This window comes from Balearica regulorum, chromosome 24 (genome assembly GCF_011004875.1).
Source record: "Balearica regulorum gibbericeps isolate bBalReg1 chromosome 24, bBalReg1.pri, whole genome shotgun sequence".
Taxonomy (NCBI): Eukaryota; Metazoa; Chordata; class Aves; order Gruiformes; family Gruidae; genus Balearica; species Balearica regulorum.
The window spans coordinates 1,919,446-1,935,921 of NC_046207.1; the positions used below are offsets into that span (position 1 = coordinate 1,919,446).

At 42.8% G+C, this 16,476-nt stretch overlaps 1 protein-coding gene across 3 annotated transcripts in view; it reads right to left on the reverse strand.

Moving 5' to 3' along the window:
* Window positions 1-16,476, reverse strand: part of NSF (N-ethylmaleimide sensitive factor, vesicle fusing ATPase) — an 81,580-nt gene that overhangs the window by 48,963 nt on the left and 16,141 nt on the right. For all 3 annotated transcript variants that reach the window (XM_075775274.1, XM_075775275.1, XM_075775276.1), the window contains exons 3-7: window positions 13,404-13,503; window positions 10,627-10,666; window positions 6,723-6,889; window positions 5,466-5,573; window positions 4,734-4,809 (exon numbers count right to left, since the gene is read on the reverse strand). In XM_075775274.1, coding sequence (XP_075631389.1) covers window positions 4,734-4,809; window positions 5,466-5,573; window positions 6,723-6,889; window positions 10,627-10,666; window positions 13,404-13,503 — 491 coding nt within the window. The remainder of the gene's footprint in view (window positions 1-4,733; window positions 4,810-5,465; window positions 5,574-6,722; window positions 6,890-10,626; window positions 10,667-13,403; window positions 13,504-16,476) is intronic.

A 16,476-nucleotide genomic window follows, 5' to 3' on the forward strand; every position in this document is an offset into this window, starting at 1 on the left:
ACCTGCTTCATTTCATGTCCCCTGAGTCTTACAGCTGAAGATACAGTAAATAGTATCAGTATCCACTCTCAGGCTACCTGGGATGATATTAGGCTTGTCCTGTATCCTGCTCAGTCGTGCCTTTTCCAGGCAGAGCAGTCCTCACTTGTTCTTCCTTCCTTACGCAGCAGCTACTCCACACTTGAGCATCCTTGTTCTCCTCCTCTCAGTCTTCTCTATTTCTACTACAGCCTTTGACAGACAGGCAGACTAGAAATGCACGCACGGTGTTTTGTTTGTATCTTAACTACAGCTACAAAATTATGCTCCGCTTTGTTCATATTCCTTTATTAATAACATGTAGCATTTCTTAACAACCATGCTTACTAATTCTTAACAACAAGGCTCAGGCTGCTACTGAGCACGGGTCCAGCAGTTCCTTGAAACTATCATACCTGGGATCTTGGCCCAAAACAGCAATCCTTTTTGACCAAAGTTAGGAATGTTCTTGCTCCCACACATCACTTTATTTATATTGAATTTCCTCTGCCATTTTGTTTCTTAGTCACCGAGTTCCATCAGAGCAACCTTTGTCACCTCATTACTCAGCCTTTTTTCCAGTTTATTCAACAATTATAATGAAAAGCAAAGGACTCAGCAGAGTTTCATGCTGAACTCCACTGGCACTGGCCGTTTACTTCTAGACCTTCTCTCTTACAGATCTCTGTTTAATTTCCTTTTAAAGGAACTTTGATGAAGAACTTTGCTGGAAGAGCTCTAAAAAACAAGCAGACTGTGTCAGCCCTTACGCCCAGGCTTTTTGATTGCTGTAATGAACTCTGGTGGGATCACGAGGTAAGACTGCCCTCACAGAAGACAGGCTGACCCTTCCCAGTGTATCATCTCTATACAGGTACCCAATAATTTGACTCTCTACTACAGTCTGTTGATTCTTTCTGTACAGATTTCAGGTTCAAAGATCTGTAGTGCTCCAGACCATCTCTGGAATCCTTTCAAAAACAGACAGCATGTTCACCATCATGCAGTCCTCAGACACCAGAGCAATTTTAAGCAAGGTTACACAAAACAATTACGAGGTCAGCTAGCTCCTTTACAACTCGGAAGAATAAAAGCCAGTCCTGGCAAACTACCTCTGTTTATTTTGCTTGTTTGTTCCAGAACTTCTTCTAGAGCCACTTCAAGTTGAGCCAGATCCCCTGAGCACAGGTCTCGCAGTCTCCATACAACAGTGGAACAGCCCTCCTGGGTTTTTTTCCCTAACAAACCACACGAGTTTTTGTCTTACCATGCTCCTTACTCCCTTTTCAGAGAGGCTTTAAAGTAATCAAGGCATTTAGGAGGCAGACAACACGCACAAATGCTACTACAAGAATACTGCTGAGATGCTAACAGCCAAATCCACATAGGCTCACCTTAAGTGTATTCGAGGGAATTTATAAACAAGCACTGACACTCTTAGCAGTTAGATCAAAGCTTCCAAATGGCTTTCAGCAACATCACCTTGCTTAGCTACCAGAGAAACCAACAGTAATAGAAAAATCCAGAGAGAAAGCAAAGACTCTGAAGACTATCTTTAACTCAGGCAGAAATTGGATAGCTTGTGTTTTCTTAGACTTAGACAGTGCTTTACAGGATCAGCCCTGGGGACCATTATCTCCCCTAAAACGCCAGTCCTGGCAAGCTACAACTGGGCATTTTGCTGATTTGTTCCATAACCTCTTCTAAAGATACTTCAGGTTGAGCCAGGTAATGAGTTAGCATCCAGTAAATACACTAAACAAAAGGTCTGTGTTAGGTGACTTAGACTGCTATTAATCTTGGTCTAAACACACTGGAATCAGTACTGCAATCCCTAGTGCAGCAAAATAAAAAAAGAACACGCCTCTAACCAACATGTTAGAGACGACATGGTAGAACATACAACATATAGCACTAATGCATAGTCCCATGCAGGGCAGCAGTGAGCATTTGGTTCACCGATCACTGCACATTTATTATCTCATTGCTCCTCTCCAGTCTGCAGAGCAGGGATGCTCCTCTTCCTGGAGAGCTTAGCCTACACCCCCCCCTTCTGGCTGCATCTGATCACAATAAAACTCCTGCAGATTGAATTAAAACATCATCCGTTGGTTTTATAACACACAACTTTGCGCTAAGTAGAAGAAATAGAATTGGCTTTTGATTTAAATGATTATAATTCTTTTCTATTGAAAAAAATAAAGGTCCTTTATTGAAGGCAGTGCTCAGTGACACTTACTTTACTTTTATCTCCTCTCTCAGAATTTAATTATTCAAAACTTTACAATTCTCCAGAGACTAACAAAGCACATTAAGGAGCTCTGCCTCAGATCAATGAGGAGATTAAATAAAGTAGCAATCTGACAGAAGTAAATTGAGGCATAAGCAACTCTTTTGTCTTGTCTGCAGGCAGTGACTGAATCACGGTGAAGGATTCCTATTTCCAATCAATCAGCTCTCCCACAGGATCACTCTTCACACCTAGACGCGCTAGGAGGAAGATCGCACGTCATTACATAGCTTTGAATATCAACCAAGTAAAACATCACTGCTTGCTCTGATGCAATAAATTGGATGATGTTAATACTCACCTCAAGCTGTGCCATCAAACATGTAATCACAGGTATGAACTAATTGCCCACAGAAATTTCATTCAGTGCTCTTAAAACCTGTATCCTTGTTAATATGCTTAATTACAGTCATCTACAGTTCAGCCTACGAACCTCTGAGGTGGGTTTCAATACAGATGACTGGCTGTGCTCTCAGATAAAAACATCCACGTAAGATGCGAGGTACACAGTTACACAACAGCCTCATGTCTCCCCATTTTTTGGAGCAACTGCAGCGCACGAAGCAGACAACTACAGCATACGACATCACAGCCTCACATTTGAGGGTAGATGGCACTTCAGGGCATCAAAACTCAGCCACAAGCTCCTGCAAGGTTGAACGAGTTGAATTCTACTTTCCTAAGTGATTACCACCCTCCTATGTTTTATTTCTGTAACAAATACTCGAAGTACTGAGAATTCACAGCCAAGCAGAGCTGTGCTTTGAAGCCTACTGCAAAAATAAGTATTAGAACTTAACAGAGTACTCGACTGAGTGCTCATCTGAGCTGGCTGCATTCACTGAGCACCCACCACAGCAGCTTCACCTGTCGCTTCTTATCTGTGGAAGAACGGCAGCAAACAGAGAAGTTCCCTTAGCTCACAGAAAAGGGAACAAAATAGAAAAGGAAAATAAGAAAGAAAGAAAGACCCGGACTTCATGGTCCAGCTCCCCATCATTCAAGCTGGTGGGAACACATCAGATTCCTCCCCAGCCCTACACTAGTTTCTTTCTAAATCTTAGAATCATAGAATCATCAAGGTTGGAAAAGACCTCTAAGATCATCAAGACCAACCATCAACCCAATACCACCACATCTACTAGACCGTGTCCCGAAGTGCCACGTCTACACGTTTTTTGAACGCCTCCAGGGATGGTGACTCCACCACTTCTCTGGGCAGCCTGTTCCAATGCCTGAGCACTCTTTTGGTGAAGAAATTTCTCCTAATATCCAATCTAAACTTCCCCTGATGCAACTTGAGGCCATTTCCTCTTGTCCTATCGCTAGTTACTTGGGAGAAGAGACCAACACCCACCTCACTACAACCTCCTTTCAGGTAATGTAGAGAGCAATAAGGTCTCCCCTCAGCCTCCTCTTCTCCAGACTAAAACGAATACGTGGTGGACACATCGATTATTCTCCAATTCCTTTGCTAGTAAAGTCTGACACTGTAGATAAAGATTTGTTTTCTTGAGGTTTTAGAAAGTGTCTCTTTAAAAAACAGTTAATAGTTTTGTTAATAATCTTGCTGTGTAAACAGTTAAATGCACACAATGAACGCCCTGTGCTGTGCTTTGCAGCTGTCATCAGTTTCTGAAGAGTAGGACTTTCAGAAGTCAAGAAAGCTGAAGGGCTCTTCAGAAACTGTCCTCTCTCCTTGAAGAGGAAATCTCATTAGAGATGGGATTTTCAGAACTAACTTTGAAATTTTGGCTACACATTCAAAAAAGTTCTGAGTTTCCTATTTTCCTGCTGTTTTAATTAAGTTTAATTTAAAGAGGTGTTGGCTTGTTAGTGTCCCCAAAAATATCATTCTCTGATGTTTAAAGAGTTAAAGTATTTCAACTAGTTGCTGTCTTTTGCTGGATCTCCTGGCCCATGGTGCCTTTCTAACCTGTCCCTAGGAGTCTAGAGTGCTTAGGGTAACTTCCCTACTCGTTTAACCCCATTTGCTCATCAGAATCTCTCAGTCACATGCATTTCTTCTCCTCCTATCCCTGCCTCTGTGTATTTTGGATATGCTGTGGTGATAACATGGTATAGAGACCCAGGGAACAGCTCTAGTTGTGGAGCCTCACGTTGGGAGGACAGTGACTTTTCTAGAGTCTGATGGAGGGATGGTGTCTGCTCAGCGCAGCGGTTTTCCAGAGTCCTGAGCATCTACAAACTGCTTTCTAGAGGGAGTGACAGGTTCCTAAGGGATCACATCCAGTCACCTGCTCGTTTAAACAGATACCTGGGAGACATTTTGAGATGCAGTTTTCAATGGATTAGGTCAACCGATGTAACCAGAAGAACAAACTCTGACGCATACAAGTCTTTGAGGTCTGAAAAGCAGCAAACTCCAAGAATTTTTTATCTCTTTGGATACAACGACACTTACCGATCAGATTGAGAGAGGAGTTCTCAGCTTTTTCAAAAGCAACTTGACTGTTTCCAAGAACCAAACCAACCTCAATCTGCAAAAGGGAGGGAAACAAATAATAACATTAAGCTATTAGGCTTCACTTCAGATTGCTCTTTAGGTGTCTCCAAGCACATCTCTGCAGGCAAGAAACAGCAGCAAAAGCTCCACTACAAAAGCCATTGGAAGAATGTGTAACACTAACACCTCCTCTAAAACTAACATCACTGAATGCAAAAGCCCATCAGCTATAACAAATTGGCTTTGTAAAGTTATTTGGTTAGTTCAAACCCAAGTATTTTATTTCAGCAAGATCCAGTAAGTAAAGAAGAAAAAGTCATGTCCTTCCTACAGAAGGAAAAATCAAAACTGGACATATCTGGAAGACAAAGAGATTCAAGAGAGAAGGTTTCCATGAATTAGTACATAAAACCAAAAAGATATTCCTTGTATCTTCCCCAGCTCTACACTTCAGTGGGTGCAGCTCTAAGCTCCCAACTACCCAAGCAGCATTAAACTGAAAACAATGCTCCTTATCTTCTCCGAGGCAAAAGACGCAGCCAGATGAAACAAATGCGCAACTTCTCCAAATGCAAGTAATCTAAACTCCTCCAAATGCAAGTAATCTAAACTCCTCCTTATAGCAAGACTTGATCAGTACCTGAATCTCCGCAGCCCCTAGGGAATGAACATGAATTCCTGTGAGCCTACCTTCTGCTTTTTGCTGGCTCCAGACTCTCCTTTGAGGATGCTGGGGTCCATAGCTTCCATGTCCTTTACCAACAGGCCAAACAGTTTGTCATTAAAGCTGAACACAAGCTGCAGAAAGAAAAAACAGAAATGGATTTCAACTCATTAAAAAGCTAAAAAGGATTTTGACAAGGCTACAAAGATTTGAAGAGAAAGAGGCCTGAAGGCTCAGTTTACCACCCAACAAATTCCACATAGTTTTTACCCTGTAAAGGTCTGGTGTACCAAACATTTCCTTTTCATGTCTCGTACTTAAGAGTAACGGATCAGAAGTGGCAGAACATGAAGTCAATTGGAAAAACTCAAATAAAAATTCTCCAAGAAAAGCTTCTCTTCCCCTTCCTTTTTCTCCCCAGCTAAATGTTCTATATCATGCATTGACATTTTCCTCTCATGCTAAATACTGATTCTAGGCAAGAAGAACAATTTAACTCAAACCTTTTTGATCTTTCATGTTTGACGTTACCTCAAAAATAGCGCTAGAGTGACAAGAGATAGAAGTAGGGTCCATCCCACAGAAAAGCAGGTTGTCTCTGCACAATTCCTTTCCTCCAAGATTACATTTGCAACTGACTTAAGATTCAGACCCTGCAAGTTGTAAACTACTATGAGACAGACCTCAACCTGTCCTGAGAATCTGGCAAACCAGAGGCTATCACAGACGTTCACAGGTGCAGAAGCCCATCTGCTGCACAGCTGAGAAGGTTCAATTATATGGACACCAGCTTTCAGAAATCCCTAAGTTAAATGTTTCATATGTATTTTACTACTGGAGTCCACAGAGTAGCAATAAATGCTACAATAAAATACACTGCACTTGAAAGGTGCTACTGAGAATTAAAACTGGTGTTCATTTTGATCTTCTATAGAAGGAAGACCAAAGCCACTTCTCAAAAGATTCCAGGAGCTGCCACGCTTACATCCAACCAGGCCACAACAGAGAGAACCCAGTGCTCTCAAGCCTTGGGATTCTTCTCACAGACTTTTTTTAGATAAGGAAAGGACAGATTTTAAACCACTCTGCTCACGTTCTCCGTGAAAGTCATGATGGTTCAACTTCTGAGAGAAACCATTCACACAACAATTTCTGCCTGTTAGCTGTCCTTTGCAGGACAGAGCCAGCACCGAGGTATTCTTCAATATTTTACATCGCTGTAGGACAAGCATGCTCATGTTACTTACGGAGAACATTTTAGCCTTAAAAAACAAACCCCACACCTGCTGGCCTACTGAGAAGGCTTGGCTGTTGAACTGCTGGATGAATTCAGCAGCCATCTTGTCCGTGTCGTAGGGGTTGGAGTCAATGTTCTTCTTCTGCAGAAAATCTATCTCAATTGTCATTGTGCCAATACACTGCTTAGCCTTGTCGAAAGTATATAAGGAAACTGGTAAAAAAAAAAAGCGCACATTTCAGAACAGCAAGGTCCCCCACAATATATTGAACATGCTCGAAGTTTGGCAATACATGTTCTCCCATTCAGAATAAGTACTTCATAAAATTTAATATAATTTCTGATAGAGACCCTTATTTCTCTTACATCCATGTTCTACTACAAGATCAAAAATACAGCAAATGTATCTCCACTGAAAATCCCTGCATTACTTTAAAAACTCAAATAGTGTCCTCTAAAACAGCTCAAACACCATACAAGCTTTGAGGGATGAGGACAATGAAAGCAAATTCACACATGCTGTAGTACCACGATAGCTACATCTACAGCTAAAGGTTTGGAGGCATGTCTTCAGAAAGCCCAAAGCAAGCGTTAAGAGTAGTCTTGCCCAAAAAAGCAATAACAAGAGGTCATAACTGGTTTTCTGTAGCAAAAGATTGGCTAGCTCTTCTCCAGATTAGGTACCAGAAAGTTAGGTTACCTGCCCATTCAAGTGCAGCAATATCATCTATCAGGCTTCAACAGCCCAGAATGAAGCATCAACTCCCCTTCATCTGATGCAGAGGAAACAGTCCCTACTCCAGAGGTGCACTTGGGCCTACCTTGCCATGCCCCGGGATACCTTCAGGGGTGCAGAACAGACCAAATGACCCTTGAAAGGGGGCAGAAAGCAAAGTGGCATGGAAGGCACTTCACAGTCATTGCCAAGGCACCTAATCCCCACAGGCCCCAAGTTACTTCATGTCAAAACAAGAGGCCACGTGGGGCAGCTGCTGCTGGAGGAAAGGGGATGGAAAGGAAAGGAGAGCATGGTTCACAACTTCAGGGCAACTGCTGCAGCACAATCCATCAGAAGGACATGATCTCACAAAGCAGACAGTCCTAATAATTCAGAAACCAGACTGCAGCAAAGGACAGAAGTGGATGTTTCTCCAGAAGACTGAGGAACATTATAGGTCTGCTCTGAATCTAAAGAAGAAAGTCTTGTCTGATACAGAAGTCACAGCTAAGGGTATAACAGTAGGAGGCAAATAAGGGAAATGTACTTCACGTATAACCTACTATGTCCTATCAAGCCTCTTGGCAGTAGAATGGTTCCAGAATAAACCTGCAGACTCCTGGGAAGACACGATGTCAAAACAAGCATCCAGCATGCTATGGTACAGGATTCGTTCAAGTTAAGGGAATAAAGAGAGCCTGTCTCTCAAGTTGTTACCAGAAGACACACAGGTCATCACAGCATGTACTTTTAACGTCCCTCCTGGCACAGGCCACCTAGAAATGAGCTGTCAAAGAAAGACCTTCCAGGAAATAGGGATAACGAAGAAACACTAAACCACTTCCTGAATTGAGGTTTATCTACTATATCAACTAGTTCCTTCAGACAGGGATATGGCAGCAGGGTTATCATGTAAGTCATAGCTAGGGAAGGAGGGACTTCGGTCCTGCAAGAGCACAACAGGAGTTCTTCCTGTTTCCTTTTACTTGCCTAATCTCAGGGCTTCGTCAAACAAAAGCTTCCGTAAAGAATATCAGTCCCTGGATCTGGTCACATCACAGAACTGAGGTGTCAACTGAACACAAGCAGTCCTTACATCACAGACTGAGTGCTGGGGATGTCTGGTACAGAGGAGAGCGGTAATGCACCACTGGGATGCGCTCCAGTAAGCGACATACAGCACCAGCTTCGAAAGCCTGGGAAGTCCCGGAAACGGAGGAGGCCGAGACAGGAGCAGTGACCTCCCGGTGCTGAGAGCACAGCTGACGCAGCCAGCCCCAGGTGTGCATCTCCAACATACCGCGGGAGCTGGGGAACCGAAGGCAAGATGACCACATCCGCTCACGGCACTCAGCCTTTCCACAAAGGCAAACTTACAAGGTTCACTCACCTGGAAAACCTTTACCGTATCATTAGGGGCTCAACGGGACTCCGCTTCACTGTACCACTAAGTAGTGGACTGCATTTAAAACTGACATTTAAAACATAGTTTTCACATTATTAAGGGAACAAGAGCAAAAGAGAGCTCTGCTAAATCACTAGTTTTATGAATACTTCTCCCTACCCGTAGAATAGCTTTACAAATCCTTTTACTCAGCTGGGAGTCATATGACATTTAGTCAGTTTGCATAAAATTACTGCATTATTTTTCCTAATAGATGTTCCCACATAGAAGGTAAGTTTATAGCAAGGTCTAGTACAAGTGCAATCACAAATCTGCTCTAACAGCTAATCACGATGAATATTAGTGTTTCTTTCCTCAAATAACTTTAGAACTAAAAAGCATTTATCTGTAAGCCAGCTGGCACGTGTTACTGATCAGCAACCAAACAAGGGCGAGAAACAAATTAATTTATAGGTCTCCCCCCCTTATTATAGGTTATTCTTCAGTTTAAAAAATAAAGCAAAACCAGCTAGCAAAAAGAAATGGCTTCCGAGCAAGATCTGTGATGCATCTTGTTGTGTAACAAGGCAAACAGAGCCACTCTAGGTTGTCACTACAAAGAGAGATCCACAAAGACATCAGACTTCACACTCAAGCACTGATCCATGCCCATGGACTTGCTGAGACCACAGGATCTGCAAAAACAAACAGCCAAGGAGCGAGCTTCCCTAACAGCACCTCACATCTACAGCTGTATCACTTCTCAGTCTAGGTCCTCCTCACTTTTTGACAGAGGCTGCAGTCATCAGCTCTGCCCACAATCCTCAAATGAGAGGCAAATTCCCTGGAGTCACCATAAACACCTCAAATAGCAAAACAATGGCCTAACGAACAGTCCGCTCCACACCAGTGACCGTGAGCCAGCCAACCATCAGAGCACATTTCATCACAGCAAGCCTGTCAAAGAAAAGGATGAGATGGCTGACCCAGGAGCACACAGGTAGTTCCTGATGGTCCTGAAGGCATTATCCATCACCTTGAAGAACACAAAGACCTTCCTATAACAACAGCTGCTGCCAGGAGTTTGGTCAATACTCCAGAAGCTACAGGCAGATTAAACAGCAGCGCCTCTAACTGACAGCGATGCCAATTGTTCGTAGACCAGAGGTAACAGTGACAGACAGCACGAATAAGTGAAAGATAGAACATGCAAACTGAGAGATGCAAATCAATCTCCTCTTTGAACACTGGCACAGGCTCGTCAGGCTCAATTAAGACTTGAAATTGGAATACAAATCTTCATTTATACAAACTCAAGATGGCATCCCATTCCTTTCATTATACTGCCGAATATTCTAGCCAGCTATTGGGGAAAACATCAGTGCTACTCAAAGCTCACCACTCCAGCCATCCAGAGCACACTGCTGGCTTTTGGCAGCTCTCAGCACTAAAACTTCCCCATTCCCAATACTGAAATTTAGATGCCAAGAATATCCTCGATGACAAGAGCCACTTTCTGTTAGCTGATAAGTGTTCTCCAGAGCCACAAGAACAGACTAGCTGGGACATGTTAAACGTTCCCACCTGCATGTGGCCACTGATGCCCCATATAGAGCTACGCTGATAGACTAGTGGACGTCTGAAGATAATTCAAAATAGTCCTCCAGGGTTTGAATATGTTAAGAGACAAAGCCTGCAGACAGGAGAGCAAGTCCCTTTCATTAACGAGGGCCTCACATTACCTGAAGAAGCACTGAAGATCTGAGATTTTCCAACTCAGTTTCACTTCAGTATAGAAACACGGAACTCAGCTTTTATATATCATGGTCGTGCTGCTGACTGACTTACCGTCTATATCTTGCCCAATGGAAAGTCCAGCCCATTTTCTCTGTAAAAACAAGGAAAAAAGCTTCAGAAAGCCTGTCCTTCACTAGAACGAGCACCTACTCAAACTCAGCATCCTCACTCACAAAAACAGGCTCCCCCATGACAGCCTTAAGCAGCAGCAAAAAAAGGCAGAATGGGATCTTACAAGGACCCCCAAATTAACAGGAAACAAGTCAAAAACATGGAATAATTTCTATTAATAATTCTATTTTCTGGCCTCAGGAGGTTTTTCTGTCCAACCTCCACGTTATTGGTCACCTCACCATCTCAGGGGCAGAAGTTATCATACTGGATAGGGCTTTTCTTATTCTGCTCATTTTCTATCAAAGCTCAGGTGCTTACCACACAACAGGTAGTACAACAGGCAAGAAAGGCTGTTACACATTCCATCATCATTTTAAAAGCTTACATGTATATACTAGTTGCAGGAAATAGATGTGCTTTAAGTTATAAAATTACCTAAAACAAAACTTGCTCAGAGAACTAGTAAGAATGGAACTGTTGAAATCCTTTAGGTTCCTTCAAATTCCTCTAAAAAGATTTGTGCAGCACAGAACAGCATAAGAAGTGAGAAATAGTTCAATAATTATGTGACAAAAATCTATGACCTTTACTATGCCAAAAGTTCTTTCCTGATAACTGCAAAAATGGTATTTTTCCAATGGCTTTTGTGCTACAGATTGGCTAGTGTGTATTTACAGTCCACATCTCAGGCTATGCAGTACTCATGGTCTCTCAAATATCTAAGCCTTAGAGAGGCATGAATCACAAAAATATACAAGTATAATTACACAAAGTTCTGGTAAGATCACACCTAAAACGTTGTACTTTGTGGTCATTTATGTTTGGCTTTTTATCTGGAAAGAACAACTCTGGGAGAAGGAATACTATGACCTTTTTTAAAAAAATGAAAATTTCCCCCTCTCCTCCCTCTCCAATACGTTTATGGTTCAAGATGGAAGTCAGGCTTAAGGAGAGAACTCCCTTGGCACAACAGGGATCAACCTGTTGGAAATCAAAGCCCAGAGCATGAAGTCTTACATGTACTTACTGGTATGTAAATTATGTTTCCATATTTAATCTCATGCTTTACAGCTTCCACTGTTTACCTGGAAGGCCAGGAAGAATTCTCCCCCTCCCCTTGACACTCCAATTCTGCAAAAGATCTCCCAAACTCTCCTTCACCTGAAGTACCAGGCACTGGTGACCACCAGTGTGAGAATGTTGGGCAGGCACACTGGTTCTGCTGCAAACACTGGGCTTTGCTTAAACCCTCCAGGTTAAGCCTATCAAGCCTATCACCAAATTTCAGGACAGGAAGGAAAGCTGTCCAAATTCAGATAGAAAGATGAGTTAGGATCTTCTCGGTGGCAAGAGATAGAGCTCATTTCCTATGCTCATTTGGGTACTTTCCGCTAAGAAGTCTGTCATCACTGCACAGCCCTTCATCTTTTCGGCTCTGCAGCATACCAAAGTTTTCATGGCTTTCAGTACTGAGGCCTAAGAGTTAAGATTATTAGAGAATAAAGCTGGTCAAGAACTTTATGTGCGCAATGAATGCACCGCAGACTTTCTTGGAGGTCTGAGAGCCTAAGTGTGCATCACATGACCCTCCGTGAATACATGAGAGAAACACACATTTTGTGTAACATTGGTTGCAATTATCCAAGGCTTCAGGAAATACTGGAAATTAAATCCTAGCACCGGGAATACTCAAATAAAACATTCTTATGCCAGCAGCTGTAACACTTGCTACCATTGTCACTTTTTAGGGGTAAGCAACCTTCCTCATTCCTTAGCAGAAGAGCTCTCCCAGCTTTACAATAACTACTGGAATCTACAAAAATCAACCCTAGACCACGAATGCTTCTACTTTAACCCTGCAATACAAATACCTTCCACAGAGAACTGTTTGTCAGTTTGGGCATCACAAATCATAACTAGACATATGGTTAACATAATGTCCTCTTCACCCACTCATCCGGACAAATCTGAATTTGAACAAGACATCAAAAAGCAAAAGGAAATTTTGGGGCCTATGCCAAGTCATCTGTTGAGGGGAAAAAAAAAAAAAAAAATCTTGTGTTTGCAGCATAGAGACTCGACTTCTAGGCCAGCTACTAGCAGGAAAATATGCTAGCATTAAATCAGTGACCATGGCTGTTTCACATTATGCGACTCCCTGTGGAAGCCAGTTAAAGGCTACAAGATTCATTTTTCTATTTAGAAGTTAATTGTATCAATTATTTATTCTAACCATCATTTAACATGTGATAACTTGACTTAATTAAGAAAGAAGAGACAAGTTAAATCTATTTTATGCATTACATTGCAATTCTCATCTGGAAATACTGACTGAATATAGTCAATAAAGGCTCCTGCAGGTCTTTAAAAGAGCAACACAGCAAAGAAAACCCTTTAATGTCAGGGGAAACCAGGGAACAATAAAAATTCACAAATGGCAGCAGAAAATTTTTTTCTGGTGTTTTTTAAAAGCTTAAATTACACCTTTTCTAGTATTTTTATCCCATCATGCACTCAAAGTAGATCAAAGTCATATAAGCAAGATTGCTTCAGCTATAGTAAAAGTCTCCTTCATTTTTTGCTGTCAGAAATTAAATTTGCAACATACATCTATGCAGACATCTCTCTCCAATTAGGATAGTTATCTTCAATCCTGATCTCAAAAGAGATCTTGCTTATTCCATAGCAAAACAGTAAGTCAAACCATATAGTACCTGGGGCAAGCTGAAGGCGATGCTGCCAGGAACAACTGAGGAATGGGTTCTCAGCGTGAAAATGTATTTGTGGTTGGGAGAAGTCTTCACAACAACATGTCTAGAAAAGAGAACAAACAGGATTTCACTCCAATATACACCCAGGAGGATTTTGCATTGCTCCCAGTGCTGGGAGAATTCAGAAGAAACAAGTCAGCTTATACGTGGTCCTGTAAAGGAAAAACCAAAAGCTTTAGCCCCACACCATGATGCAGGCATACAGAGGTCTTTCACAGGAGTCCATCACCTTCAGCCTCAAAGCCCAAGTGCAAGACATTGTACTAATAATTACTTTTTACAATTCCCCCACCAGTAGCCCTTTACTTCAGGAATTGCACTATACAAATGTGAGAGAACCAAACTATAACCACAAAGACCGAGGCTGTTATATCTAAAAATCAACACTGGTTTCGCATCTCAAGCATCTAACACCAAAGCATCAATATTTTATCCCAGTACAAGTAGTATACCCCAGCTGTGATTTCAACAGCAAACAGATGCAAAGCCTATACAAGGATCTTAGTATGGTGTTTAGAATTTTCATCGCAGAAAAAATAGAAAGAATTCCTGTACAAAAAGTAAAAGTCACATGGGCACTGAGGCTGTCCCCCCCGTTTGCCAGTGACCGACAGACCTTGAACTCAAACAGCACTGCACTTGAAGACCAGGAACACAGTTAAAAACACCAGAACAATCCAGTCAGGAGCAGACACAGCAGCAGCAGTTGCACGAGCCTGTCTGTCACTCTCAGAAGCCGAGCTGGCAGGAACAAAGATACTCAAAAGCTGCTTATAGTTACCTCAGAGTATGCCTGATAGCGCTTATCATGTGATAGGCAGACTTCTTTTTGGCATAAGAAAGCAAGCCAAAAGGCAGATGGGATTTGTGTGCACTAGTGGCAGTGGCGATGGCAGAATCAGGTTCCATCTCATCTTCACAGCTGCCTGTACTTCACCCAGAGGGTAAATGAGGTCATCAACTGGTGTGACCTTTGGGGTTCCCCTCTCATCCACAGTCAGAAACCAAGGGCTAGATGATCTACGCTAACAGCCAAGGCCCACACTCCTGCCCATCCTCCCTCCCTGGCAGAGAATGCATTACATGCACATATGCTCCATATATTTTCATTTGCATATGCACAGCAAATCCAGCACCATCCAAAAGCAGATCTGCTGCACATGTATACATTGGCTACATCCTGTATGCAGAACAGCTTCAGCCACATGGGAGGGAAGAACATATGGCCCTTTGAGACCAGAGGAAATGTGTGCCCTGCATAGCCAAAACCACCAGACATCACTAGCTTTAGCCCAAACAGACAGGGAAGTTTGCAAAACCTTTCCAGGAACTGCTAGTGCTTGATGGCATAGCAGGGTGAGAAAGCATTGTAAACATATCACAGAGGGATACACAACTCCTCGGTCAGGTAGACCAGTGATTTGATTATTCACTGGTTCTGGCCTTAAATCACCTGTTAGCTGCCTAAAACTCCAGCTGCAGGGACATGCATCCCTCCTTTTCCATCTCCTCCCGTCCCAGGCATAAACCTAGAAACCTGTCATAGGTGGTCTGGTTCCCAATAAATCTTACAGAGGGAGAGCAAGACATTCAATGGTGCTTCGTGGTGACCAGGGAAGGTTTCTGAAGACTGGGGGAAAGCAGATGTTACTCCTACCTTCAAGAAGGGCAAGAAGGAGGATCCAAGGAACTACAGGCTGGTCACCCTCACCTCTAGTCCTTAGGAAAGCAACTAATCCTGGAAGCCAAACATAATAAAGGACAAGAAAGGGACTGGGAACAGTCAGCATGGATTTACAAAGCAAAATCAAGCCTGAGCAATACAATAGCCTTGTACAATGAAACGGCAAGCTCTGAGGATGAAGGAAGAGCAGCAGATATTGTTTGTCTCAACATTAGCAATGCTTTCTACACTGCCTCCCACAACAATCCTTACAGACAAACTGATGAAATACAGACTAGGTAAGTGAGCAGTGCAGTGGACTGAAAACCATCCGAGCCGCCGGGCCCTGAGGCTGCTTCAGCAGCAGCATCAAGTCCAGCTTCAGGCAGTTCACTACTGGTGTGCCTACCCCCGGTGTCCATATGGGGCCAAAACTATCTAAACTCTTCATTACCAACTGGGGTGACAGCACAGAGTGCACCCTTAGCCTGCCTGCGGGTGACACACCTGCCGATTGTGCTGCCATTCAGAGGGGACTTTAACAGGCTGGAGATATGGGCCAACATCAAGTCAAATCCCATCAGGTTAATAAAGGAAAATGCCAAGTCCTCCACCTGGGGAGGAATAATCCCATGCACCAGTACAGGCCAGGAGCCAGCTGGCTGAAAGGTGGCTTTGCAGAAAAAGACCTGGGATCTTGGTGGACAACAAGTCAAACGTGAGCCAGTGACGTGCCCTTGCAGCAAAGACAGTCAGCAACATCTCTGGCTGCATTAGGAAGACATTGCCAACAGGCCAAGGGAATGATCCTTCCCAGGCTGAATGTTGCTTCAAGCACTGTTCCATTTTAAATTGAGTAGTAGATAAAATAGAGAAGCTGTCCAGGAAGCAGGGACTGAAATTAGGAGGTTTCCAGCACACAGTGTATCAGCCTGAGTAATTCAAATTAATATCGATACAGAACCACCTGGAAAGCAAGGTATTATGTGGCAGTGTTAGACAAACATGCCTGTAGGCAAAATTCCAGCTATGCTATTGGAACACCTCACCAAGAAACACACTTGATGACAAATAACACCTTACTAGAAGCAGACAGTAAAAGACCCAAGATTCAAGCTGCTTAAGACTGAGATGGATCCTGAGCAGCGCACTAAGGTTGGCTCAAAACACAACAGTGACTTTAACACATATAGATTCAGCATCTCTGCAGGAAGAAACAAACTCCACCATTGTGGGTTTCACTTCAAAGAAGCAAAATGCAAGAAAATGAGGATACTTGGTAAAAATACTGCGGGGCGGAAAGGGTGGTATCCACAAAGATTTGATACAAATTCAAATTACTGTATTGGAGCA